The 27226-nt window shown below is 39.5% G+C and overlaps 1 protein-coding gene across 2 annotated transcripts in view; it reads right to left on the bottom strand.

Moving 5' to 3' along the window:
• Positions 1 to 24390: 24390 nt before the first annotated feature.
• The window catches only part of ARMC1 (armadillo repeat containing 1), a 31767-nt gene continuing 28931 nt past the window's right edge, over positions 24391 to 27226 (bottom strand). For both annotated transcript variants that reach the window (XM_032882643.1, XM_032882642.1), the window contains 3 exons: positions 26637 to 26753; positions 26477 to 26551; positions 24391 to 24978 (listed from right to left, as the gene is read on the bottom strand). In XM_032882643.1, coding sequence (XP_032738534.1) covers positions 24787 to 24978; positions 26477 to 26551; positions 26637 to 26753 — 384 coding nt within the window. In that variant the 3' untranslated portion in view covers positions 24391 to 24786. The remainder of the gene's footprint in view (positions 24979 to 26476; positions 26552 to 26636; positions 26754 to 27226) is intronic.

Genomic DNA, 27226 nt, shown 5'->3' on the forward strand with positions numbered 1-27226 from the left:
GCACCATTTCCCTGTTCTAACAAAACTGATGAAGCTTAAGGCATAAACACAAAGATATTTTTACTCATTAAGGGTTTCTTTCTCTGCCCCCACTACCACCTGTAATACTGGGACATAGACATCTCTGGACAAACAATCTGTTTGCTACATTCTGGTCAGTCCCTTGCTTACTGCCCTCCGGTTCAGTAAAATGCCCAACACTCATCTGCCTTTGTCCCACATAGTCGAAAAACTTTTGATGTTTCCAAGTTTGATGATTGCAGAAAAGATCTGTTATATTTTGTGCCTAGGACCTCTCCTCCTTGTGGTTACCCCCATTTTGCTCTGTTGAGCTGTAGCCCACACTCAGCTCTCATGTGTCAAATGCCTTTGAGTTCACTCCACAATCTAGGCCTAAATTCTATGGCCAGACAGACCATATGGGAGGAAGATGGCTATAGCCACCCTAGAACAAAATGTCCAGATTTCATTCCTATAACTACTGGAGTATGTTGAGGAATGTGCCCTAATCAGTGGGGTGCCAGGAGACACTTGCTGAGAACTACAGGACAGTTCCTGTAGTTCATGTAGTATCATGTATCATGTAGTATCATGAGAAAGATACTCATTCTCATGCAACTTTCACTGAAGTAGGCTGAGCTGTTGCTATCTCTTGCTACCATGAGTAGAGAGTCTGAGAACAGAACTAGAATAAACAGAGATAAAGTTTAGAATGATAGAAAGAAGGTGCTGTGTTACTCTGTAAGCTCCCATAGAAAACTAAACTGCATCTAAAGAAAGCACTACTACTCAACCTTTTCAGTTTTGTGAATCGTAAGTTACATCCCTGCCTTTAGATTTCCTGTCACTCCCAAGGGATGGTGCTTTAAAAAGAGGGCAGAGAGGGGTGCCTAGGTGACCTAGTGGGTTAAGCCTCTGCCTTCAGCTCAGGTCATGATCCCAGGGTCCTGGGATCGAGCCCCGAATCGGGCTCCCTGCTCAGCAGGGAGCCTGCCTCCACGTCTCTCTCTGCCTGCCTCTCTGCCTACTTGTGATCTCTGTCTGTCAAATAAATAAATAAAATCTTAAAAAAAAAAAAAAAAGAGGGCAGAGATGGGGTGCCTGGGTGGCTCAGTCAGTTAAGCCTTTGGCTCAGGTCATGATCTCAGGGTCCTGGGATTGAGCCCCATGTCGGGCTCCCTGCTCAGTAGGGAGTCTGTCTCTCCCTCTCCCTCTGCCCTTCCCCCTCCTCCCCACCTCATGCACTCTTTCTCTGTCGAATAAATAAATAAAATCTTTTTTAAAAGGGGGGAGGGAGCAGAGAACCAGAAAGTCTTAAAATTTAAAATATGATTTATTAAATAAAAATTTCAATAGAAGCCCAGAAGACAAAGCTGAGAAAATTCCACAATGCAAACCAAAAAAGTAAAGCAGTGAAAAATATAAGAATAAAGTTGGAGAATGGAGAATCAACTGAGGAAGCCCGGTATTAGTTAAGTGGGAGTTGGGGTGGGGAGAGACAACTAAAGGAAGAAAATTCCTAGAGCTGAAGACAAAAGTCTTCAGGATGAAATGCCATGCAAGATAAATAAAAAGGATTTACACCAAGATATATAGATAGATATTTATCTATATATATACACCAAAGTATACCTTATGCCAAGGTAGAGCCTTGTAAAACTGCAGAATTTCAAGGAAAAAGTAGAGATCATAAAGCTCCTAGAGAATAAAAACAGGTTCCCTACAAAGGAGGAATTCAAAGTAATATTTAACTGCTCAACAGGGTGCCTGAATGATATAAGACAATATTTTAAACATTTGGAGAGAAAAAAATTGTATAGATCTACAATTCTATACTACATAGTACTAGCCATCCTGATCAAGGAAATAAGATAAGAAAATGATAAGACTTAGAAGGAAAAAGATAAAACTGACTATTAGTCAATTCTTAGAAATAATGAGTTAAGCCAAGTTCCCAGATAAAAAAACAAAAACAAAAACAAAAAAAAAAAACCCACGAACCTCCCAATAGCATTATTCTACACTCACCAATTAGAAAATATAATTGAGGGATACCTGGGTGGCTCAGTCAGGTCAGTGTCCAACCCTTAATCTCAGCTCAGGTCTTTATCTCAGGGTCATGAGTTCAAGCCATATGCTGGGCGTGGAGCCTACCTAAAAAGAAAAAGAAAGTAAAATTGAAAGTAAGATACTAGTCACCTGGGTGGCTCAATCATTAAGCATCTGCCTTCGGCTCAGGTCCTGATCCCGGGGTCCTGGGATCGAGCCACACATCAGGCTCCTTGCTCAGCGAGAAGCCTGCTTCTCCCTCTCCCTCTGCCACTGCTTGTGTTCTCTCTCTCACTGTGTCTTTCTCTGTCAAATAAATAAAGTGTTTAAAAAGAAAGAAAGAAAGAAATTAAGATATCATTCAGAGAAGCAACAAAGCCAAGTGTGAAGAAAAGTAAAAAGGTTCAGAGATATTCAAGGACTCTGTGGACACACCCTCCTGGAAAAAAATTTCATAGAATCTGAAAACAATAAGATTAACCCACATTACTATGAAAAAAATCCTGTGATGACAGCTATGTGGCTAAGACAAGACATTAGAAGATATAAAGAAGACTGTCTTCAAAAAGAATGTTGGAACGGATTTTATTCAGCAAATCATATGAGTAAGAAGCTGAAAGAGCTTACTGATATGGCAAAGAAACACGTTTTTTTTTCTTTCTCAGCAAGAACTTAAAAGGCAACTCTGGAAACCCTGGAAAAATTTTAGAAACCTGGAAAAAAAAAATAAAACAAACAAACAAACAAACAAATAGGAAGAATCCTCTTTCAAGTAGCAAAGATTTGATTTGGTGGGAGTATGTTTGCTCATTGGTTCAATCCTACTGGCTCAGTGTTAAATATTATTATTACATGTACCACTCACAAGAATTAACTCGAAATGTATTAAAGACCTAAATGTAAAAGTTGAATTGTCAAACTTATACAAAAACATAGGGGAAAACCTGCTTGACATTGGTCTGGGCAATGATTTTTTGGATGTAACATCAAAAGTACAAGCAACAACAACATCAACAACAAAAAAGTATAAGTAACAAAAGCAAAAATAAACAGATAAAACTATATCAAACTAAGAAACTTCTATACCGAAAATGAAGCAATCAGTTAAGTAGCACCTGGGTGGCTCAGTTGGTTAGGCATCTGCCTTCGGCTCAGGTCATGATCCTGGGATCGAGCCCTGCAACAAGCTCTCTGCTCAGCTGGGCTCCTGCTTCTCCCTCTCCTTCTGCTTGTCTCTCCCCCTGCTTGTGCTATCTCTCTCTCTCTGTCAAATAAATAAATAAAATCTTTTAAAAATAATAATAATAATATAACTAACAAACTCAGGGACTGGTAGTGGGGGAGGTGGGAGTCATCTTTCACATTAGGGTGTTGACTAATACAGCCTAAAGATAACATACATCAGGAAACAGAGAACTGTGAGTATTATTTACTCTGGTGGTAGCCACCTTTAGAATTAAAAAATAGAACAGTTAAGAAGTGACCACCTCTGGGCGCCTGGGTGGCTCAGTGGGTTAAAGCCTCTGCCTTTGGCTCAGGTCATGATCTCAGGGTCCTGGGATCGAGCCCCACATCGGGCTCTCTGCTCAGCAGGGAGCCTGCTTCCTCCTCTCTCTGCCTGCCTCTCTGCCTACTTGTGATCTGTATCTGTCAAATAAATAAATAAAATCTTAAAAAAAAAAAAAAGTGACCACCTCTGAAAAGTGATATGGTTAAGCCACTGCCTTTAGCTTGGGTCATGGTCCCAGAGTCCCGGGATCGAGTCCCACATGGGGCTTCCTCTGCTCTGCGGGGAGCCTGCTTCTCCCTCTCCCTCTCCCTCAGCCTTTCCCCCTGCTTGTGCTCTCTCTCTCTCTCTGTCAAATAAATAAATAAAACCTTAAAAAAAAAAAAAAAAAGAAGTGACCACCTCTGAAAAGTGATACTAAAGATAGAGAGATTTTTACTTGTTATTTAAAACCATTGAATACCAATCTATCTTTTAAAACTATGTGTATGTATTATGTAATAATAATAACTTAAGTATCATTTTATCTTCAACACATAACTATATTTTTCTATATTGCACATGCTGGAAACAGAAACAGTATGCTGACGTCCAAGAAACTGTTAAAATACTTCCACTGCCTCATAGCAGAGTGATCAAACACTGACATATGCTTAATACAGCTTTAATGCTATAAAAGAAAAAACATCATGCAAACACTAAACTTGTTCAGATTTCTGTGTGTTCTAATGGGAAACAACTCCTCCACAGATTTGTTTCAGAAGTTAAGAATTTGCGGGGCACCTGGGTGGCTCAGTGGTTAAGCCTCTGCCTTCGGCTCAGGTCATGATCCCAGGGTCCTGGGATCGAGCCCCACACGGGCTCCCTGGTCGGTGGGGAGCCTGCTTCTCCCTCTCCCACTGCCCCTGCTTGTGTTCCCTCTCTCGCTATGTCTCTCTCAGTGAAATAAATAAATAAAATCTTAAAAAAAAAAAAAGTTAAGAATTTGCTTACTTTCCACAAATCCACACTCACTGTCTTTAAGAACCTTTCTTTTTCATGTTTCCCAAGTCCTGAAACGCAACTGAAAATAAAAAATAGAGTGAAAGATGATATTCTTAAGTTTGTGGTGCTAGGGGCTATTGACCATTTTAGGAGCCGACTAAGATGCTTCCAGAAATAAATTCTAAAAACTAGCTTATTGCAGAAAACCAATGAAAATATATCACCCAACAAAAATGTCCCTGTCAAACACATCTTTAACTAAAATCAACATGGTGAGTTGATTTCTTGGGTGGGAGAAGGACGAACAGAATATTAGAGCAGTCTGCGTGCTAGATCTCGCCCCAGAGAGAACAGACCAGCATGGACCTGTAGATGTAACAGGAAAGAAGTTGCTTCCGAAATTATGATGAGAAAGTAGACACTCGGGAAATAGTTTTCACACAAAATTTGACCCACTATGGATAGTAGGAATGACTTAAGCTGCCACACAGTGTCAGACAAAACAAAGGAAAACCGAGTTAGCCTCGTAAGTCTGTGAGGTCCCGAGGATCAACCTGGCATTAAGTCCCAAACAGGGTTAACCATCTAGAGAATGGTTGCTTTTACTCAGGCTTCTTTATGGATTGTAAGCCTGTCACATTTCACTCGTTTCATGAGCCTCATCTACAAGCCACACTAAAAATTAATTAGCAAAACAGATTCATCACTGTGATTATAGGACGCAGAGAGTCTAAAGTCAGGAATGTAATGTTTGCCGTAGAACTATCTGGCGAGGCCAGAAAGACAGGAGTGCCTGACCATAATAGGATGATTAATCAAAGTTCCCTAAGCAACTCTTCCATGGTAAGCCCACAGTAAAGAGGAAGTGCTGCAAGGCATAGTCAACTCCAAACAACGTGATAAAACTGTAGAAACAAGGGTAGAGAGGCCAATCTGATACATCAATCAGAAGCAGAGCAGCTAATTTTAAACACATGAAAATTTTATAGGCTAAGAGCTTCAACTGCACACATTGACAGGACCTAAAAATCTCACATGTTATTCCAAACTAAAGAACACAGTTAGACACAAATTGGGGCAGCTGCCAATGACCACCCAAGGTCACGTTTGTGCTACTGCTCTTCACTGCTCTCTAACAGCTCATGCTCTCACTGGCGCCAGAGGTGGCACACAGCCTGCTGACTCACATAGCTCCTCTCCCACGCTGGCCATGATGCCGGGTCCAGGATTGGACAACGGTCCAACCTGTAGCTAGGATGCAGGCGCCATATTGCCTGTCAGAGTGGCACGGGGATGATGCTGGAGTGGCTCAAGCTTTGTTCCCTGCCATTCAGGGAAAGCCCATCCATGGCAATGTACAAGGCAAAAACAAAGCTAGCCTATGCAGGGTTCCAATAGCATTCAAATCCCTAGATGTTACCAGACCTGGAGCTGACTCTGAGTCTGCCCTTTCAGCAAGATGTCTATGTGAACCAATGCATTCTTTTAGCTTTAATTAAAGTTGGGTTTTTGTCATTTGAAAGAGGCTTAATGTTTATCATCTGTGTAAATAGTTTATTGAAGAAACATGGCTCTTTAGGGAAATGATGTAAAGCAATTTTTTAAATTAGTGCCTGAAGCTCTACTACTTTGAGTCTCCCTCTCTCATCTTTTAAAGATATGCACAAATTAAATGCCTTTCAGTTTTTATGGGAGTCAGCAAACTTTTTCTGTAAAGAACCTGATAATAAATATTTTAGGCTTTGTGGGTCACATATGATTTCTGTTTCATATTCTTTTTTTGTGATCCTTTAAAAAATGTCAACACTATGGATTGGAGCTGGATTTGACCCATGATTTGTTTAAAAAGTTCAGTTTTGAACTTCAGTCTCATTCCATTTTTTTTTTTTTTTAAGATTGTTTGTTTGTCTGACAGAGAGAGAAAGAGAGAGAGACAAAGCAAGAACAAGCAGGGGGAGCAGGAGAGGGAGAGGGAGAAGCAGGCTCCCCAATGAGCAGGGAGCCCGATGTGGGGCTTGATCCCAAGACTTTGGGATCATGACCTGAGCCAAAGGCAGATGCTTAACCATCTGAATCACCCAGGTGCCCCAAGCTTCAGTCTCACTCTTGGGAGAAGCACGTTTCTGCCATGTGTGCTGGACTGCCAGGTGTATGTGTCCTCTGACACTGAGCAAATTCTGTAGCTACTCATGTAGATGACTAAGTAAGTCAAAGTGACCACCAGGAAGTCCCCCATGATTCCCAAAGCCAGGATTAGGGTGAGGCAAGCAAGATGCCCAGGACACAAAAGTTAAGGAATTTCTCACCCTTAGATGCTAATCCTGCATTTGTGCAAACCTAGGACTGAGCGCTTCCCTAAATTTTGCACCATGGATGCCCTCCTTTGTCTCACCCTTCTCCTAGCCCAGACAACTCCCACATAACAGCTCACTCTTTTGTTTTTTATTAAATTTTTTTATGTATTTATTTGACAGAGAGAGATCACAAGTAGGCAGAGAGGCCGGCAGAGAGAGAGAGAGAGAGGGAAGCAGGCCCCCCGCTGAGCGGAAAGCCCAATGTGGGACTCGATCCCAGGACCCTGAGATCATGACCTGAGCTGAAGGCAGTGGCTTAACCCTCTGAGCCACCCAGGCGCCCCCAGCTCACTCTTAAGAAGAGTGAAACTGGTTTGCTTGCTCTCTCTGTGATGTTTGCTGATTTGGGTCCTGGCTTCTCCTGGATCATAACCTACTCCATGTATTCATATTAGCCCAGCCCATGAATCACCCCTACCCCCAATGGGACTTGGGGGCAAGGAAACCAACCAATATGCTGAGGTTTGTGCTTTTATTGTGTGGTGAGTAATATAAACAATTTTTCTGACCTAGGAATCTCATATCTTCTGCCAGTAGATGTGGAAGCTAACTTGTTAGCTTGCAAAGTAAAATCAGACCCTCTACAGTTCTTGACGTTCATATGTGATGCAAAACCCCTTGCCCATCGCTATCCTTCAAACCATCTCCATCGAGGGCTGGATGGCAACCCCAGGACTTGTAACAGTATTGTCCATCCTTGTGATACTTTCTCCCTTTTCTTCTTTAACTCTGGAGCTGGAGACAAGGAGGAGGGAAGGAAGATCCCCCCGGTAGGAAGGGTCCTTCATTTCTCTTAACTGGACTTGGTTCTGTCTCACGCTGGTGGTCTCCAAATAGGCTTTATGTGTGTTCCTCTCATGCTCCTGTCAGCTTCAGCCCAGCTCCTTCAGGAAGGAGGAGTCTCTCCCTTTGACCCATACACGGCAAATGTCCTCAAAGCCCCTCTTGAGGTGGTTAGTCTTCTCACTTGACCTAGGTAACTGTATAGTTCCTGTCCTTCCTTTAGCCTCCAAGTTCCTTCTCAAGGAGTTCAAAGAATCTCTAGGTAACTTTTCCATAGCCTGAGGGCTACGCAAACCTAGAACAGGGTGGCAGCTCCCACCCTCTTCTACAGAAGCACTCATGCCACATGCACCTCAAGGTCCCTTCACTCTCTACTGACACAGGCTACTCTGGCCAACCTCTTGCCTTCAGAGACCCGTAGACAGAAGCACGTAGTAGTTCTATGTACACATTCCATTCCAGATTCTATGGGAAATATTTTCTGTTCTCTGTGCTGTCCATGCTCCACTAAAGTGACAATGCAAGAAGGACCTATCAGTACTTTTGGTGTCAGACTGATTGTCTTGGAGCCACCCACCCCTCCCCACCCGCCCCAGGTTGGGAGAAACCACCGGGAGAAGTGGAACAAGTCATCTGCTATTTCTTCTTAAGGTCAAAATTTCACTCCCCCTTCTTCAAACTTCTTACATAACCTCGCAGGTAAAGGAAGTGTTCATACAATAAATCCAGAATTTGGTAGTGTTGGACAGTAGATAGTCCACTTTGGGTTAGGACGGAGAATTTACTACCCTTTCTTCTCAGTTTCGGGCCTGGCCAGCGATTCCAGAACAATAGGAAAGTTCCTACTGAATATCCTGACACCTGCATTAAGACATGGGTCTTTTATACACATTGGAAACGAACATATGCAACAACTTTGCAACATTGTTAGGTTCCACTAAAATAAATCCCACAATGGGAAACTTTGTACCATGTTCATAGGTTTCAGTATATATGATGATAGCACAAACAAAAACTGGTCTCGAATATAAGGGACATTTTTTTCAAGAGAAATTTATAATACATTCAAACATATTAACCAGAAAAGACAACTTCAGAAATTAGAAAAATAAAAATGTCCTTACTAGAAGTATTAAACTGTTTTCTGACTCAGTAGAATGCTTGTGGTTACTTCAATGTTCAAATGACTTTATTGTCTTGTACACCAATCATGACACCACCAAAAATATCATCTTGTACAGTTTTAGGGCTGGCCTCAAAGGGTTCTAGGTCTTTATAGCAGCGGCTCTTAAACTTCAGCATGCCTGCATCGAGGTCCCCTGGTAGGCTTAATAAAACCCTAATTGCTGGATCCCAACCCCAGTTTCTGACCCAGCAGCTACTTGTTGGGTGGGGTCCGAGAATTTGCTTTGCTAACAAGTGTTCAGTGATGTCAATGTTGCTGGTCTGGGAATCAAACATTATTAAAGAACCATTGCCTAGGGCACCATCTTCTAGCTCAGGACAGCCCAGTGGGGCCCAATCCAACCTGTCCTCTCTTTATACAGCTTTATTATACCACAGGCATACTCATTTGTTTACATTTTGTCTCTGGCTCTTGGTACAGTAGTAGAGTTGTGTAGCTGGGACAAACTTTATACCCTACGAAGCCCTTTTTCTGGTCCTTTTTGGAATATTCACTGTTGGTGAATTTGGTCCTCTAAAGGAAAAGTTTGCTCATCTCTGATCTGGAGCATCATCTTTTAGCCCATAGCAAACCCTGCCACATAGCCTTCTGGACTGGACAAGGATGGTTACAGAGGATAGCCATGCAAGGCTGCTGCCATGATTGGGGCTTATTTCATTAATTATGCAATTCAATTAAATTGTGTAATAGCCTTGACTTTGTATGGGTCATTTGCAGCTATACCTAAACTTTAAAACTATTTGCTGGAAACCTTAATTTATATTCAGGTCATTATTTTAATTATTTTAATGAAAAAAAATTTTTAATGTTCCTATACACCTTGAAAGATAAAGAACTGTTGGAATTATCTGTTATCCAGTAACAAAGGGAAATTGGAAGGATGCAGCATTTATTATTATTATTATTTTTAAGATTTTATTTATTTATTTGACAGACAGAAATCACAAGTAGGCAGAGAGAGAGAGAGGAGGAAGCAGGCTCCCCGCTGAGCAGAGAGCCCAATGTAGGGCTCGATCCCAGGACTCTGGAATCACGACCTGAGCTGAAGGCAGAGGCTTTAACCCACTGAGCCACCCAGGTGCCCCCTGCAGCATTTATTATAGTAGAGTTTACTTCTCATACAGAGATGTACATACAAGGAAAAAAATCTCATAAAGTCAAAATTATGCTTGGAAATCTAAGTCACCTTTAAAATACAGTATACAACATTTACAGACCATGTTGGAGGCAGACTCTCAATATGTCCAACACAGCCAATTTTTCCTTCAGCATTCAAACAGATGGCTCATTCTTTGGGTGAGCACCAGATGAAGTAGTTGGTTTGTATTTGAGGCCATCTTGTATAAAAAAAAAACACTTCTCTTTAAACACTAGAATCACATTCTGCACAGTGAGAAGCTCACACTACATGGCACAAAGAATCTATGACCAATTGAGGAAGCCATAGATTAATGTCTCCCTTTTAACACTTAGGGGGATACTCAAGAGAAATGGTAGGCACAAGTGACTGCAGGACTTAAATTCTCAACCTTTCTTACTTTCTCTCTGGCCCAGCACTGCAGTTGGAGTCATAAAATTTAAATGTAACTCTAATGGGATTCCTCTATGTACATGAAGATCCTGGTAATGAAGTCAAGGTCTTGAAATGGTGGTTCATATCCCACTCCTGGTACTAATTTCTGCTATTGCTTTGCTCAGAGTAAGAAAAATCCAGGTAAACTTAAAGGAGAAATATTTGAGATTTATCAGCATCAATAATGGTACTGGTACTTTGATACTACTATCTCTGTTTATGTCAGGGCTTTTTAGCTCCAAAAAATCCAAGCTGGAAGTTGACTAGGTCATTCGTCACCATCCCTCATCTCTGACCCCTGAAGAGTCATGGCCATGGCTGAGTCAACACCATGGTAAAATGCAAACACTGCTATTCCAATAGACAAAGCTGTCTTGGGCTATTTTCCTGACAAAGGCAACTTAAGAAGCTGTCACTTTAAGGCTCCATCCATATTTAGTACAAATACCAAATACCAAGCCCCTCCAAAGGATCCCAAAGATTATTTGAAGCCATTATTTATTCCTCATGGTAAGTTCACATGAGATTGTTTTTATTTTTAAAGATTCTACTTATTTGAGGGGTGCCTGGGTGGCTCAGTGGGTTAATGCCTCTGCCTTCTGCTCGGATCATGATCCCGGGGTCCTGGGATCAAGCCCCTCATTGGGCTCTCTGCTCAGCAGGGAGCCTGCTTCCTCCTCTCTCTCTGCCTGCTTCTCTGCCTACTTGTGATCTCCGTCTGTCAAATAAATAAATAAAATCTTTAAAAAAAAATTCTTATTTGAGAGAGAGTGTGTGTGTGTGTGTGTGTAAGCAGGGAAAGGAGCAAGGAGAGAGGGACAAGCAGACTCCTCAGTGAGCATGGAGCTGGACGTGGGGCTAATCCCACAACCCTAAGATCATGACCTGAGGGGAAATCAAGAGCTGGATGCCTAACCGACTAAGTCACCCAGGCGCCCCAACATGAGATTGTTTTTAGAAAGACAATACCTGGTTAAAATTTTTTAAAGATTAAGTTAAAGTTTACCTTTGTTTCAAATAAAATTAAAATGCTAAGTTGAGCCTCACACAAGTCCTATGAAGATAGGTATTAATCTTATTTTGCATATGAGAAATTGAAGAGCACGATTAAGTCACACAGGTTTTGGGCTATGGCTGGACCCTAATCCTAGATCTTCTCAGATTCCCAGAAGCTGAATTAGTAGATTTCTTGATAAGTAAATCAATGGCTAACTTTGGTGTAATCATTACAGGAACATGAAAAGAATATGAAATAGTTACTATACAATTATTTTAATTGTTGAATGTGTAAGTCCAAAATAGAATAAGGTAAGACAGTCTGGAGTAACAGCCTGAGGAAATACACATTTTACAGTTTCAGCAATTTATATTACAGGGCTAGTGAAAACGAGGAATGCCATCTATCCCTCTTACTGAAATAGAATAAACACAAATTTAAGAGATTCTTAGTTCTAGTAAACCTTTCCCTTAGCATATTATTCATCTAGATAGAGCAAAAAGTCACATGAACAAACTGAATTTTACCATTTTTCCTCCCTTTGCATAAAAAGTCAGAAATATAGTTTAAGGAAGCTTGGGCTTATTAAAAAAATGGTTTAATTTTTTTTTAATTAATGTAAGGATTTCAGTATGTTTACTCAAAAATCATTATTTGTTTGATTCAGTTTAATGAAATGTAATTGTTTCTTACATTTAGTGGTTATGAGTGGAGATTGTTTAGACTGACCAATCCATTAGAACATATGTCTAATCTTCCATTAGAATATATGTCAATGAGTCAAGAAACAACTCCTCATTAGTGATTTAGGACTTCCATGATTTCCTAATGGTTACCATAATTTTACTTTGAGATTTAATGAACACGTGACATAAAAAAATCTTCTGTCCCAGGGTGCCTGGGTGGCTCAGTCGTTAAATGTCTGCCTTCGGCTCTGGTTATGATCTCAGGGTCCTGGGATTGAGCCCTGCCTCAGGCTCTCTGCACCTTGGGGAGACTACTTCTCCCTCTCCCACTTCCCCTGCTGTGTTCCCTGTCTCTGTCAAATAAATAAAATCTTTTTAAAAAAATAAATTAAAAAAAAAATCTGTCCCAATTTGCTGATTCATACTCAAATAAAATGTAAAATACCTGATCTAATTTATGTAATTTATTAACCAGCAAAATTATGGTATTATTACTGGTATGCACTCAATTTACTTACTATCAGTGTTTCTCTACTTGCAATTTGGATAGAACAGTTCTCAATATTTGGGATTGTCTTGAGCAATACAGGAGTTAAGCATCTCTGGCCCCAGAACCCAGTTCACTATATTACTGTAACCACAGCACTGTGTGGGCATGAGACATGAATGTGCTTCCAGATATTGTGAAAACACTACCACTCCTTTCACCCCTTTCAAGAACCACTGTGATGAACAATATAGTAGACACAAAGTCTGGCAAAGATAGGTAGCTCTTTGGAACAGGTTTTTGGGGGACAAGGTATATTCAGTGCAAGACTTAGCTGGAAAATTTTCTTATAACCCTTAATTTGACTTGCTGACTTCTTCATTATTGAGCTGGATTTTATTTTAGAGTAATACATCCATATGATATTATGAATAATGAACATTGTTTATTCTATCAGATAATTGTGTTCATTTAAGTCAAAGAAGGGTTCTGAGTCAAACTCTGAACTCAGGAATTGTACTTCTTTCTTCCTATCATGGCTCCCAGCCACCCCCTAAACACCACACAGGACTTGGTCCTCTTTTTAACCTGAAAGAAAATATAATGGAAAATCAAGTTATCTCTGTTTATAAATGTCACATATCATCCAAGATTTTTCTTTAAAGCAATTCAGATTTATTAATATTACTGATTTTATAGAGCACAGTTATACAGTAGTTCCAGACTTAGTTTTGGAAAATTGTTATGCCTATATATATCACAAAGATATTATATCGCAGAACCTTTGCACAATTATGTATATGAATTCCAAACCAGAAAGCCTTAACCAAGAATTAAGACTGCATGGAGACTTTTATTAAAATGCATGTGAATCTGAAATCTCAAAAGTGGGTACAGCATCAATCTGCTTTCATACTTTTTTCTTCAATAATTCATTTGCAAGAAAAGCGGGAGGGAGGCAAAATTTCATTTAAAAACTTTCAAGTCTTGAAATCAAAACCACTCCTTAGAGAGCACACAGCCACGGAATCTGTTTTATATGAGCTTGTATTGAAAATAATCCAAAATATCCATTACATTTGTATATTTGTTACAAATTGCAATGTACATTATGGATTCCTGCATCTACATATGCACATAAACGGGCTATATTTACAGTAATAATGAGATTGCCTCTACAGAGCAAATGATACAATAAATGTTCAACTATTTTGAATGGTTGCTATTTCTATTTTATGGTAAGTGATATGTCTTCATGGTTTTGAAAGTGTAGACAACTGAAATTAGATTGTCAATACCATTCCTCTACAGTAAGCACTAATGGGTATAGTCTCCATGAACATATCCTGTGCATTCCTTTGAATCAGGTGAAGAAAAATAATAGCCATAACTTACTAATAAGTCGTATAAAATAGCTGCCTTTCTACTGATGACATTCTTGCTTCTAGTGTTGGATTAATATTTTTAATTTGGAGAATTTATAAATATACAGGAAATGTGTGACACCCATTAACCAAGACTCACAGACTAACATAATTCCATGTTGATGTAATAATAGAAGCTGTAATTTATAACAGATACCAAATACAATGCAAGCTTACTACAACTATCAGAGGCTTCCTCATCCTAAAACATTTATGCTTTTGAATAGTTGCTAGCTCTAAAATTTTTATATCCACTTTAAGTATTCATTTGCTTAAATTTAAGCTTTCTGCCCAGCAGTGCCTTGAGAAATTTTTAAACTCTGACTTGACTTTTTAGTATCTTTTTATTTTGATCATGGCCTAGACTGTGGATATCTAGAGAATCCAAACATTTTGGGGTGTATGTGTTGAAATATTTCAGAACACGTGATACTGGGGGCTAAAATAAAGGAAAATTTCAAGGTTAGAAACTCCATAGCTACAAAGAATACCAAATAGGCAGCACCATACCAGAAACTATGTAGGGAACACAGAGTATCCGGACATCCAAAATAGGAAACACACCAAACACAAGTTCAAGGGCAAAACGAGCACACTAAAAACCATACAAAGCTGACAACTAATAAAATAGCAAAGATATTTAGCCAACAATTAAAAAAATTGTGTTTAAGCTTGCACTCTCAATTTGTTTCTGAAACCAACTGGTTGGAGAAAAGAAGCTTTACTAGACTAAGCAAAAGCTTAGCTCTCCCAAGATCTTTAGATCTTAAAAGTGTATCAACGAAGTCATGATTCTCAATCTTGACTGTATATTAGAATTACCACAAAGCTGTTTAAACAAAGAAACAACAACCACTCCCCCACCCCCACCAGTCACCACCCATGCCTCTTGCCCTATCCCTAGAGACTCTGGCTCAAGTGTTTGAAATGGGGACATGAACAATGCTATTTATTAAGAGCGTGACAGTGACCCTAACGTACAGACAGGGTTGAGACCCTCTGAATTAAAATGCAAAAGTCAAATGAAAGGGTCAGAGAAAGCTGATGGTAATCTAGGAATCTGATGATGCCTCATGGAAAGAAACTCATCCATGTTAATATAAAAAATACAAGTGACTATTATCAAGACTGAGCACATTCTTATCCTGATTTAATCTTAAATAGACTTAAGACAAAACCATTCCCCTTGCAATGTCTGAATGGGTCAGTCCACTAAGTCCTCATTCAGCTGTACAGAAGGACCCAGAGGAGTTCATCTACCCGTACTCTGGATTTACTTCTGAACCTCGTTCTATATTGCTCTCTTTTCTGTATTTCATCTCTCTTGAATCCATCCCACTAGTATTTCAACATTTCAGTCTCTCCCATCTTAAAGCACACATGCCTAGATCCCTAACATCCTTGCCCACAATCCCATCAGTGCAGCCCACCAGGGCAGCGGCTGACAATCCTGGGCATCTCCTCTCACAACAAACCACCAAGTTCTTCTACGATACTGTCTAAAAAGGTCTCAAATAGGTCACCTCTCTCCATGCCCACGGCTACTTACCCAAGGCCAAGCAACCACTGCCACTCTATTTCAAGTATAGAAATACCCTTATAATATGGTATCCTCAGATCCACTCTTCTCCCCTTTTCACATTATGGCCTAAATAAGCTCATTTTGGCAAATTACAAACCCGAACTTCAGTTTCTTCATATGTGAAGTCCTTTTTTTCAGACTTTACAGGATTGTTGGGAAGATCAAATGACTAGCAATCAAATGAATGGTTAGTGACTGCAAAACAGAAAAGGTCACTGTTTATTAATGTACAAATACTTAAGAGCAACTGAATTATTTACATTAGGAGATGAAATATAATATCCAGGGACTAAATCAAAAGGCCTATAATCTTGTTTAATCTGGCCTCCCCCAACATTCCAGTCTCAGTTTAGCCTCCATACACCAGCCTCATAAAGCTGTTCCCTTTGTTTGGAATGCTCTCCTTGCCCCACTCGGCCAACTAATTCCGCTCACCACTCAAGTTCTGGTTTAAATCTTGATTTCTCCAAGAAACCTACCCTGACTTCCCCACCCACTTTCCCCACCAATATCAGGTCCCCCAAACCTTCTGTACTATTTCCTGGTACATCACATTTGTTGTTATCTGTTCCACGATCTTCCTTCCCAGTGGACAGTGAGCCTCATGAAGGTTTATGTCCATAATCCCTCCAATAAGCACCAGGACTGGGAGAATATAGGTTTTCAAGTATTTGGTAACTGATTTTAATGATGTAACTGAAAAATACCCGTAAGTACTACACTTTAATAGAAGCCTGTGGCTCTCTTCCAGCATGAGTTGGTAATTGCTGGCATTACTCTATCACTTTGTCTCATTTGAGCTTCACCAACCAGAAATAAATACCATAATGAGTAAGGAAAGTACCTTCATTTTTTGTTTCCAATATAACTTTTTGAATATAAAAGTTGTATGTCTAACATAACTCCTGTGGAGGTAAGAGAACATCTGCTTGGCTTATTGCTATTTCAACACCAGGAAATCATATACTGAAGAAAAAGCACGGATCTGCTTTCCCATCCTGGGTAATTACTAATCACTTGGTGATCAGGATCTTAATTTGGAATGTATTTTAACTTGTTACCTTACTTGCTATACTTGCTACTTTAGTCACAGAGTGAGAAGATTCTCATAAATTGTCATCTCTAAGAATTTTACTACATTCTGACTCCACAAGAAGTTAACAAGACTAGTAGTCCTTATATCAAGCCCTATAAATATCTTCACCCAGAAGTGCCTTTATACATTGTTTATTGTCCATAAGCTAGTTTTCTACTGAATTTAATATTAAATTCATTCTCTTATCTCAAGGGACTGGAAACACTTGGTTTTGTTCCCACTAGTTACATCTTGCTTTAATGCTATGTCACATGGATTATCTCCTAAAACTGAATCCTGATTTCTGGGTCAACATTTTCAGTCTGCCTTAGGGTTTTCATCTACATTTGCTATAACCATTTTTTTATTCATTGGTAATGTTGGTATATCTGATTTTCCATGCATTTCCTCCCCTTTTCTATCTTCTTTCATTTCCTACTACCATTGTTTAATTCACTCAGCAGTACTTACTCACCTATCAGTCTTCTAATTCATTTATCTTAACCTAAAATTTCCTTTTTTTCTCCCAAACACAAAATCACTTTTTCTTCTGGAAGTGTATTTTATATTGTCCAATTTTTTTTTTAAGATTTTATTAATTTATTTGACAGAAATTACATGTAGGCAGAGAGACAGGCAGAGAGAGAGAGAGAGAGGAGGAAGCAGGCTCCCCGCCAAGCAGAGAGCCCGACGTGGGGCTCGATCCCAGGACCCTGAGACCATGACCCGAGCCAAAGGCAGAGGCTTTAACCCACTGAGCCACCCAGGTGCCCCTATATTGCCCAATTTTTGCCCCCACTGCAATATTTGTTAGCACAGACTACACACTATTTTTAATGCATCCTAACAAATTATCTTCCTACCTGAAATATGTAAACATGAAAAAATGGGTACCTTTACAACTTACATTTTCACATGAAACTTATCAGAAGAGACTAGGTTAGACAAGGGTTTCTGAGCCAGTAAGGGCTGCAAAGCACCTCAGCCAACAGGCTGGTCCTGAGAACAGCAGTAATGAGAGGCTTGGTCAGGCTTCACTTTGGGCTGGGTTAAGTAAGAAGCAGTGCAGAAGAGGAAGTGTGAGGTTTTTTTTTTTTCCTTTTTTTAAAAGATTTTATCCATTTATTTGATAGAGAGGGAGGTCACAAGCAGGCAGAGAGGCAGGCAGAGAGAGAGGAGGAAGCAGGCTCCCTGCCGAGCAGAGAGCCCGATGCGGGGCTCGATCCCAGAACCCTGGGACCATGACCTGAGCCGAAGGCAGAGGCCTAACCCACTGAGCCACCCAGGTGTCCCCAGGAAGTGTGAGTTTTGAAAGCAATCTCTGCTGTCATAATCCACAAAATGAACACATCTGGGAACGAAGAGACAAATGATACAAGTGAGTGGTCAAATGTACAGCAGACGTCTTAAGTGCTGAAAGAATTTAAAGAACTGGGAGACAGATTGTCAAGGGCCAAAACAGACAGCGAAGGAGGGCTCCATGGAATAGCCAGTTCTGGAAACTAGAATCTGGTAATTTAGGATAAGGAAAACATATGATGAATTGACTGAAGACTAAAAATGTCAACTGAACTACAAGTAAGTGTCAGGTAAATCAGAAGAGTAGGACAGGTTACAGGAAGTCTTGAAACCAGCATAATTTGGATCTGACACAATAAAAGTCCCTAAAGATTCACAACCAAAAGAGTAGAAATGAAAAATATCTAACAATTATTTGGGCAACTATTTGGTCGCTAAGAAGGAAAATCCCAACCCCAATATTCAGTAGCTGTGTTTGACTCCAGTTACTTTATTTCCAGTAAAATAAGTATGAAAACCCTTCCTCATTGAAGCACTGTGATGATGAAAGAAGGTAACACAAGTAAAGGACCCAGTACAGAGCCTGAAACACAGCATGTGCTCAAGTAATGTTAAATGTTACTAACAAGCAGGGAGCAGCAATCCAGATATGCAATAATTAAAATCCAGACAAGATCTGAACCAAAGTACTAAATACCTATGCCTTCAACATCGAAATACTATTATAATTGTCCCACCACCATAACTCATTTGTAAACATTCCCCAAATGCTCAGCTCTGTAGTGTAATAAACACTAAAACATAAGAAACACTCTGTAGTGTTATGCTCTGGAGTGTGGCAAACACTATTTTGCCCTGTATTATGCTCTGTAGTGTGGCAAACACTAAAACATAAGAAACACTCCCTCTCCTTAAGGATCTTGATTCCAATAAGAATATACTCAGGAAAAGCAATGGACCATAAATGAGAGGTCCCAAATGAAAAAAGTTAATATAGCAGTTAAGAGGAAGAAGGAATCATGGGGAGAAAATTGTTCACAGGATTTGTTTAAGAAGCAACGGGAAATGCTGTTGCAATGTGTGTGCTGCAAAGATTTTTTAGTAAAGAAATGGGCAGGGGCGCCTGGATGGCTCAGTGGGTTAAGCCTCTGCTTTTGGCTCAGGTCATGATCTCAGGGTCCTGGGATCAAGCCCCGCATGGGGCTCTCTGCTCAGCAGGGAGCCTGCTTCCCTCTGCCTGCCTCTCTGCCTACTCATGATCTCTCTCTGTCAAATAAATAAATAAAATCTTTAAAGAAAAAAAAGAAAGAAATGGGCAAATCTGTTTAGTATGAGGTCTTCTATAAATCAGGTAAGAAAACTCAAATGCCCTCTCCTCTCTGCCAAAAAAAAAAAAAAAAGAAAGAAAAGAGAAGAAAAATTCATAGGGGGAAAAAACAGCTCTTAAATATATAGAAGAGCTAACCCTCATTCAGAGGATATATATTTTTTTAAAGATCACTAAGGGCTAAATATGGGATAATAACAGTTGGAGAGGCTGAATGGAAACAGGAACTCTCACATCATTCTGGTGAGAGAAGAAACAAGATATACTAAGGAGGCAGAATCTATCAAAATTAAAAGCTCTCACAGGCTCTGATGTACCAATTCTACATCTAGAAATCTACTCTACAGACATACTAATAGCACTATTTGTAATAGCAAATGACTACAGTCAAAACACTGGCTAAATAAATGGTGGAACATTAATATAATACTGTGAAGCTTAGTGGGGGGAAGCTGCTCTGTACAAGGATATAGAATAATTTCTAAAATACACTTTAAGTGAAAAAATTAAGGTGCCAGGCATTTTATTCCCATATATGGGGAGAAAATTTGAAAAAGTTGGTAAATTTATAGAATATTCTTGATGGGCACACAAAATTAGTAACAATGGCTATCCCTGGTTAGGAAAACCAGGTTTGGTAGTTCAAAGATAAAGTCACTTTTCACTGTATACTTATTTTGAACACTTAAAAAATTTAAAGTGTAGGGGTACCTGGCTGGTTCAGTCAGTAGAATCTGTGACTCTTGATCTCAAGAGTTGTGAGTTTAAGCCCCATGCTGAGTGTAGAGCTTACTTTAAAAAAAAAAAAAAAAAAAGGAAAAGGAAAAGAAAATTTAAATGTACACTTCTTACCAACTGAAACAAATTAAAACAAATGAGAATAAATCAAAATGTTTAGTTACTGATATTGTTTATGTTGTAGGATAACAGAGGACTTGTTTATTTATTCACCTCTATAATATACTGAGCTTATTTTCATAATAAGGTATTTTTTTAAAGGATCTTATTTATTTGACAGAGGAAGAGAGAACACGAGCAAGGGCGGTGGCAGCAGTAGAGGGAGAAGCAGGCTCCCTGCCCAGCAAGGAGCCCAGTGCAAGACTTGATTCCAGGACGCTGGGATCATGACCTGAGCCAAAGGCAGAGGTTTAACCATTGGGCCACCCAGGTACCCCCGTAATAAAATATTTCATTTTTTTTACTTAAAAATTTTTTAAAAAAAGATCCTTATTCATTTGAGAGAGAGAGAGAGAGAGCGCACACCAATCAAGAGCACAAGAGCAGGGGGAGGAGGAAGCTCTCTGCTGAGCTGGGAACCCAATGCAGGGCTGGATCCCAGGACCCTGGGATCATGACCTGAGCCGAAGGCAGAGGCTTAACCCACTGAGCCACCAGGTGCCCCATAATGAAGCCTTTTAAAAGAGAAATAGTACAAAGGAGGAAATTCCAAATCAGAAGAGTATGAGCAAAGATCTAGAGTGTAGGATGAATACAAAATATTTCAGTTATAAAAAATTGACAAGACTAAATAAAGCAGACATTTCCTAACAGATAAACAACCGTGCCTCCCATAGAGAAAGTCTGTAATTATACTATAGAATATATGAAGGACTTCATTGGAAGCTAAACTCTCATGACATTTTTGGTGCTAGACAAAGCAGTCAAACTAGCCAGAGTCCTTTACTGACATCACAGCAGAAAATGACAAAAATACTGTTAAGATTAATCTGAGAGTTTAAAAAAAAAAAAAAATTTAATCTGATAGATTAGAATGTAGCCACCCTAGAAATTAAAGTAGCCAATTTCTGGCCCAGAGGTGTTGTCTGTGGCACAGGTAGTATTTTAAGGGTCTGGAACAGCCGCAACGTCCAGAAGCTCCACATTGTTGAAAGTCCACAATACAAGCAGCAAACGTGGGTTTCCCTCTTTTAACAGGCCAGCGGCTCTATGTGTTTTCCTTTGTTGTGGCCTAACTAGACTCATTTCTCTCATACACCAGACTTTTTTGGTGTCCAGACAGTTTCTGATTGCTAAGAGACCCCTGAGTTACGTCACTTGACAAGATTCAGGCACGAGGGTCTGGATAGGAATGGTGGTAGTAGAACCAGAAAGGCACAGCAGCAGGACCTAAGACACAGGCCTCCTTGGAGACTTGGGAGCCAGACTGCCTGGGTTGGAGTGCTGGCTTCACCATTTATTAGCTCTGTCACCTGGGACTAACGAGCTACTTACTATTTCTCTGCCTCATTTTCCCCATCTGTAAAATACAGACACAAAAGTACCTACCTATGGTTGTTAAGGGTTAAAGGACTAAATATTTGTAAAGGACTTAGCATGGTGCTGACAGATTTAGTTTTCAAGTCCACTGCATGCCAACCATGAGCTTGGTTCTAAGAGAAAGATTCACAGACTTTGTATCTGATAGGTATGGTGAAGGGAAGGGGATCTATCAAAGATGACAGTACGTGGAGATTTAGAAATTATTGACACAAGGGTAACTGAAATCCTGACAATAGATGAATTTGTCAAGGGACATTCAGATAAAAATCAAATACCTGTGAACTAACCCTCAAAAAAATACCCTCAACTGGATAGAGAAAGTTGAGGAGCCAGATAATGTGTGTTTACAAAGGTATAGTGTCTCACTTGGAATCGAGCACAAGAATAGAATCGTGTCAAACTTCCAGTAAGAGTAATTCCATCTTAAACTTAGAAGATTTTAGTTTCAAGTTACTTGTGATGATCTCATCGGATTCAAATAATGATCCCATAAAGTAGAAGAATTATCTCCATCCCATTAATGAAGAAAAACCTCAGAGACTACATTATTACCTAAAATTAAATAGCTAGTAAGTTATAAAACAGGACATTGAAACAATAAATAAATAAAATTCTCCTATAACAATTCTATAAGAATCACGATATTATAAGCGAACCTTAACTTCATTCAACAGAGCAAGTATTATGCTCCTCTCCCACTTTTCTGAAAAATAAAAACCAAACGACAAAGCAAATGAAGAAACTTGCTAAATACCAGTAAGTCAGAAACAAACATGCCAGAAAAAATTAAAATAATACAACCAGACATTTTCCCTAGTCGCCCAACAAGTTAACAAGTACCTGTCATTTATTTTTACTGATCCAAGAAAAATTCTTTGTTCATCCTCCTAAAAAAGTATTTGTTCAGTTACTACTAGCCAGTTAACAGCTACAGACTCTCTCGGTTCTCAGAGAGCTAAGCCAGGAGGGAACGAACGCTGGTAAATCTAATTTCAATCTAATATGATACATGCTACAATGAGTATATGTACCGGAGAAGCTGATCCAAACCCAGGGAGAGGCAGGTGTGGTGCGGGAAGGAAATGAAGGGAAGATGCATGGGAATGAGCTGGGTAAGGCACCTGCAGGGAGCCGGGAGAAGGTGCCAGGCACTGTGGATACAAACAGGCTCAGGAGTAATCAATAATGCTTATACCACAAAAATGCAATATCCATTCAATTTTAATTATGTTACCTTTTATTATTTTACAATATATTTCAAAAAATGCTGTTACAGTTGCCTTAACTGCTCTATAAGACCTGAAATAAAAGAACACTTAGAATTAGAACACACAAACATCAAGCTGTAATACCTACTTGTACTGAACCATTACTACCAAAGAGATGTTGTTTTTTAAATAGGCAGATGTGTGGCGATGCAAAATCAAATACAAACTTGTTAAACAGTAAACTTTGTTTTAATGGCTATCGAAAGGAGGTGGTTTTGTTTCCATTTTCAAAACGTCTGGTTCTGGCAGCAAGTTGGATTACACATTTAAAGCAATACATTCCTGGAAAGCTTCTACTTTCAGTTGTGCGTGTCATCTGAATCAGAGCCCAGACACGTGAAAACTAGCATTCCCAATCCCCTCACTACCCCTTCCTCCAGAAGGTCAGGAACTCAAGCTTCTTGTTGGTGAAGTATTTTACAATAATTTTTTTTTTTTTTTCCAGTGACACTGGATGCTTTTAATTTTCTCTAAAAGAGAAGCGATGAAAATGCAAGGAAACCCTCCAGGGTCCAATATTCACTTCACATTCTCCACAAGCAATAAAATAGCAGCTCTAAATGTTGATGAAAAAGAATGTCAGATTCTCCATATTAGTTTCTTAATCAGATTAGCACTAAAATTTATCTGGATTTAGTTGGATTTTGAAAATTTTAGTTGCCAAATATTTCAGAAATTTAATAAAGCATTACATATATGTAATTAGCTCTTATCCACCAAAAAAATATATATGTATGTATATTTATATTTATCTTACCTTCACTGAAGTTCTTTTTTTCTGGCTGGACATGAGAACAAGATTAAGTGTACCAATGCTGGCTTTATTTCTTTATAAGCAATAATTTGAGTCTTTCTTTTTTTCATTCAGTACGACTGCATGTTCGTAATAAATTCACAAAAGGCAATACAAGGAAATGCCTACTGAATAGGCAGATGCCAAGCAATTCATGTTTTAAGGTTAGACTCTACCAAATGGCACTATGGCATTATAGGCATTCAATTGTTGTTTTCTTTTTTCAAGTTTGTCAGTTCTTTACTATTTTTTAACCTAGCAAGGGACAGTATATGACCACAAAGTAAGGCCTAGAGACCATCTACAGCTGCTTCCAGTATTATGCTGGACGGAACTCTTAAGAGCTGATATAAACCAAACTGAACAATAGTCAACTGGAACCACAGCTGATCATATTCAAATAGTTTCCAAGAGTACTTTGCTAACATACACATTTCCTTCTTCTCGGCGGATTTTGTGTTGATCTTATTAAAATTACAACAAGTAAGATTGCAAAGTTTTTGTAGACTTGTGGTTTTAGGGGACTACTATGTTCACATGGATATATTTTAATTCACAAAATGTCTCTATAGTAATGTTCTTCCTATAAACATGGTTGGCAAAATAAAAAAGGCACAAAAGGGGGATAATGAGGAAGTTTTTCAATTTCAGTGAAGAATACCAAAGCAAGTATCTTTCATGAAGAAAAGCAGAGAAAAATGTTCAGTAATTCATGCATAACTTGAGCTACAAAAAAAAAAAAATAATAATAAACTTTTCTTCAGATAGGTCCTGAGGCTTGAGGAGAAAATGAGTTTTCCTAATCATGTGCTTCACGTAAAATAAAATGTAAAGCTGCACACATATATATGTTTGGTTTAACAGTGGACCCATTTTTTTTTTTAAAGTGAGGCAAATAAAGGAAAACAAAACCAAAATACCTTCATCAACAAAGATATCCACCTGTAGACTCTGTCCTTTTTACCACTGAGTGGGGCAAAATGTCCAATAAAATGTAAAATGCAGCATACGCAATCATGTAATCTAAAAACTTTTCATGATAACTTATTGCAAATTGCACTTGACAGTTCACCACAACAATGGAAAACTGGCCCCATGTTGGTTCACACAGTCCTTGAGACCCAAAGTGAAGTCACCAGTAAAATGATCTGGATAAAAAGTTTGCAGCTGTGCTGAGCCAGCTGGCTCCACCCTCTGGGTGTGAGCCGACCCGGGACACTGCTTTGTCTTGTTCCTTTGTGGGACTCTCATCCTCAGGCAGGTAGTCAGGCAGTTCTGTGTTCTGTTCAACTTCTACAGGCGTATCTTGGAATGGGACCAGCATCTGATACAGAGACATGTTAAGAGTTACTACAAAATCATCCTAACTGACAAAGATATATACGTCTTAAGTTAAAGGTCAACTTTACTCCTCATTCCAATCACCGTGTTTATTCTCAGGGGTTATATTCCTTTAAATCTTCCTCTTACATAAAGGTAGGCCCAAATGCTGAGCACAGAAAGGCAGAAATATACATGAAAATTAAGATGCTTTTCTCCTGAGGCTCCAGGAATAAACGTGCAATTCTTGTCTATTTAAAGAAAACAAAAGCAAGTTATCTGGCTACCTAGGGCCCCTGAAGGACCACTAAATCTCCTTTCTATGGGAAGACAAATACCCTAAAGAAATGCAGATTTGTTTTCCCTAGTGGCAAAAGTAGCAAGAGGCTAAGATTTTCACTATATTTACCTAACCATGGTGACCTTTATTTCTTACATTATTTTTTACATTACTTTTACTTACTTTATTTTTTACATTAGCAAAACTAAGGTTAGAAAGACAGTATTTAAAAACCAATGTAAGAAAAATAAACAAAAACAAAAACAAACAATGTAAGGGGCCCGGGGGTGGCTCAGTGGGTTAAGCCTCTGCCTTCAGGTGCTCAGGTGCTCAGGTCATGATCGCAGAACCCCGCATCAGGCTCTCTGCTAGGCGGGGAGCCTGCTTCCCCCTCCCTCTCTGCCTGCCTCTCTGCCTTCTTGTGATCTCTGTCTGTCAAATAAATAAATAAAATCTTTTTTAAAAATACTAATAAAAATAAAAAATAGGGACGCCTGGGTGGCTCAGTTGGTTAAGCAGCTGCCTTCGGCTCAGGTCATGATCCCAGCGTCCTGGGATCAAGTCCCACATTGGGCTCCTTGCTCGGCAGGGAGCCTGCTTCTCCCTCTGCCTCTGCCTGCCATTCTGTCTGCCTGTGCTCGCTCTCTCTCCCTCTCTCTCTGACAAATAAAATCTTAAAAAAAAAAAAATATTAAAAAAAATAAAAATAAAAAATAAAAACCAATGTAAGGGGGCGCCTGGGTGGCTCAGTGGGTTAAAGCCTCTGCCTTCGGCTCGGGTCATGATCCCAGGGTCCTGGGATCCAGCCCTGCATTGGGCTCTCTGCTCAGCAGGGGGCCTGCTTCCTCCTCTCTCTCTGCCTGCTTCTCTGCCTGCTTGTGATCTCTGTCAAATAGATGGATGGAATCTTTAAAAAAAAAAAAACAAAAAAAAAAACCAATGTAAGGAAACTAGATAACCTTTACTTCCATATAAAATTAGGACAATGTCTCCACTGATATAAAGACACTCTGAAACCCACAAAATATAGAAACAGACTTTGAAATCCACAAAAGACTTCTATTTCTAAAAGGGTTAACTGTTAGCCAAGAAACATTAAGATAATCTGACCCAATCACACTCCTGTATATTTGGCAACTACAGCCTGAAAATACTAACAATCTGCTAGCCATAAAGAATAACTAGGAGTCAGTTAGGTATAAAGAAAACTAAAAGTATTTACCTCTTCACCACTTTCACTTTTCACAACTTGCTGAGCCTTCATAACCTTGGTCGATGCTATTGCTGACGCCAAAGCCTAGGCCAGGATTAAAAGGAACAATTTTGAACAATGATTTGTTTACTTATAACCTCAAGGATATTCAGCCATTTAAAATACTAACCTCAGCTTTCAAATCTGAACGGATCCGCACCACACATCTTTGAACAGCCATTTGAAAAGTAAAGCTAATAACACCTTTAATTTTTAACAAAGCCTCTTCACAGAGATTTCTCCGAGACTGAAAAGGTAAAAAAAAAAAAACAAAATATTATTAAAATTGGCAAAATATTTTTAAAATTTGGCAAAATAATAAAAAGAAACAAATCAACTCAAACCACACAGAATTAGTCATCATGGGGGGGCCGCAGAGGAGTGAGGACGGGTAGCAAAAATCCCTAGTTCAGTTCTACGGACTCATTCTTGAGGGCATACTGGGGTGGTGTTCAGTCAAGTTTATTAAATTTTGTAAGATCAACAGAGTAATGCCTGCTGGATTTTTTTTTCAAACTTCATTACCAATACTTAGTTTTAATAATTTTTATCAGAAATAAGTTAGCCAGGGGCGTCTGGGTGGCTCAGTGGGTTAACCCTCTGCCTTCAGCTCAGGTCATGATCTCGGGGTCCTGGGATCAAGCCCCACATCGGGCTCTCTGCTCAGCGGGGGGCCTACATCCCCCCCCCCCCCCCCCCCCCCCCCCCCCCCCCCCCCCC

Source organism: Lontra canadensis, unplaced genomic scaffold (assembly GCF_010015895.1).
Source record: "Lontra canadensis isolate GAN:19392208 unplaced genomic scaffold, GSC_riverotter_1.0 scaffold83, whole genome shotgun sequence".
In the NCBI taxonomy this organism is placed as follows: Eukaryota; Metazoa; Chordata; class Mammalia; order Carnivora; family Mustelidae; genus Lontra; species Lontra canadensis.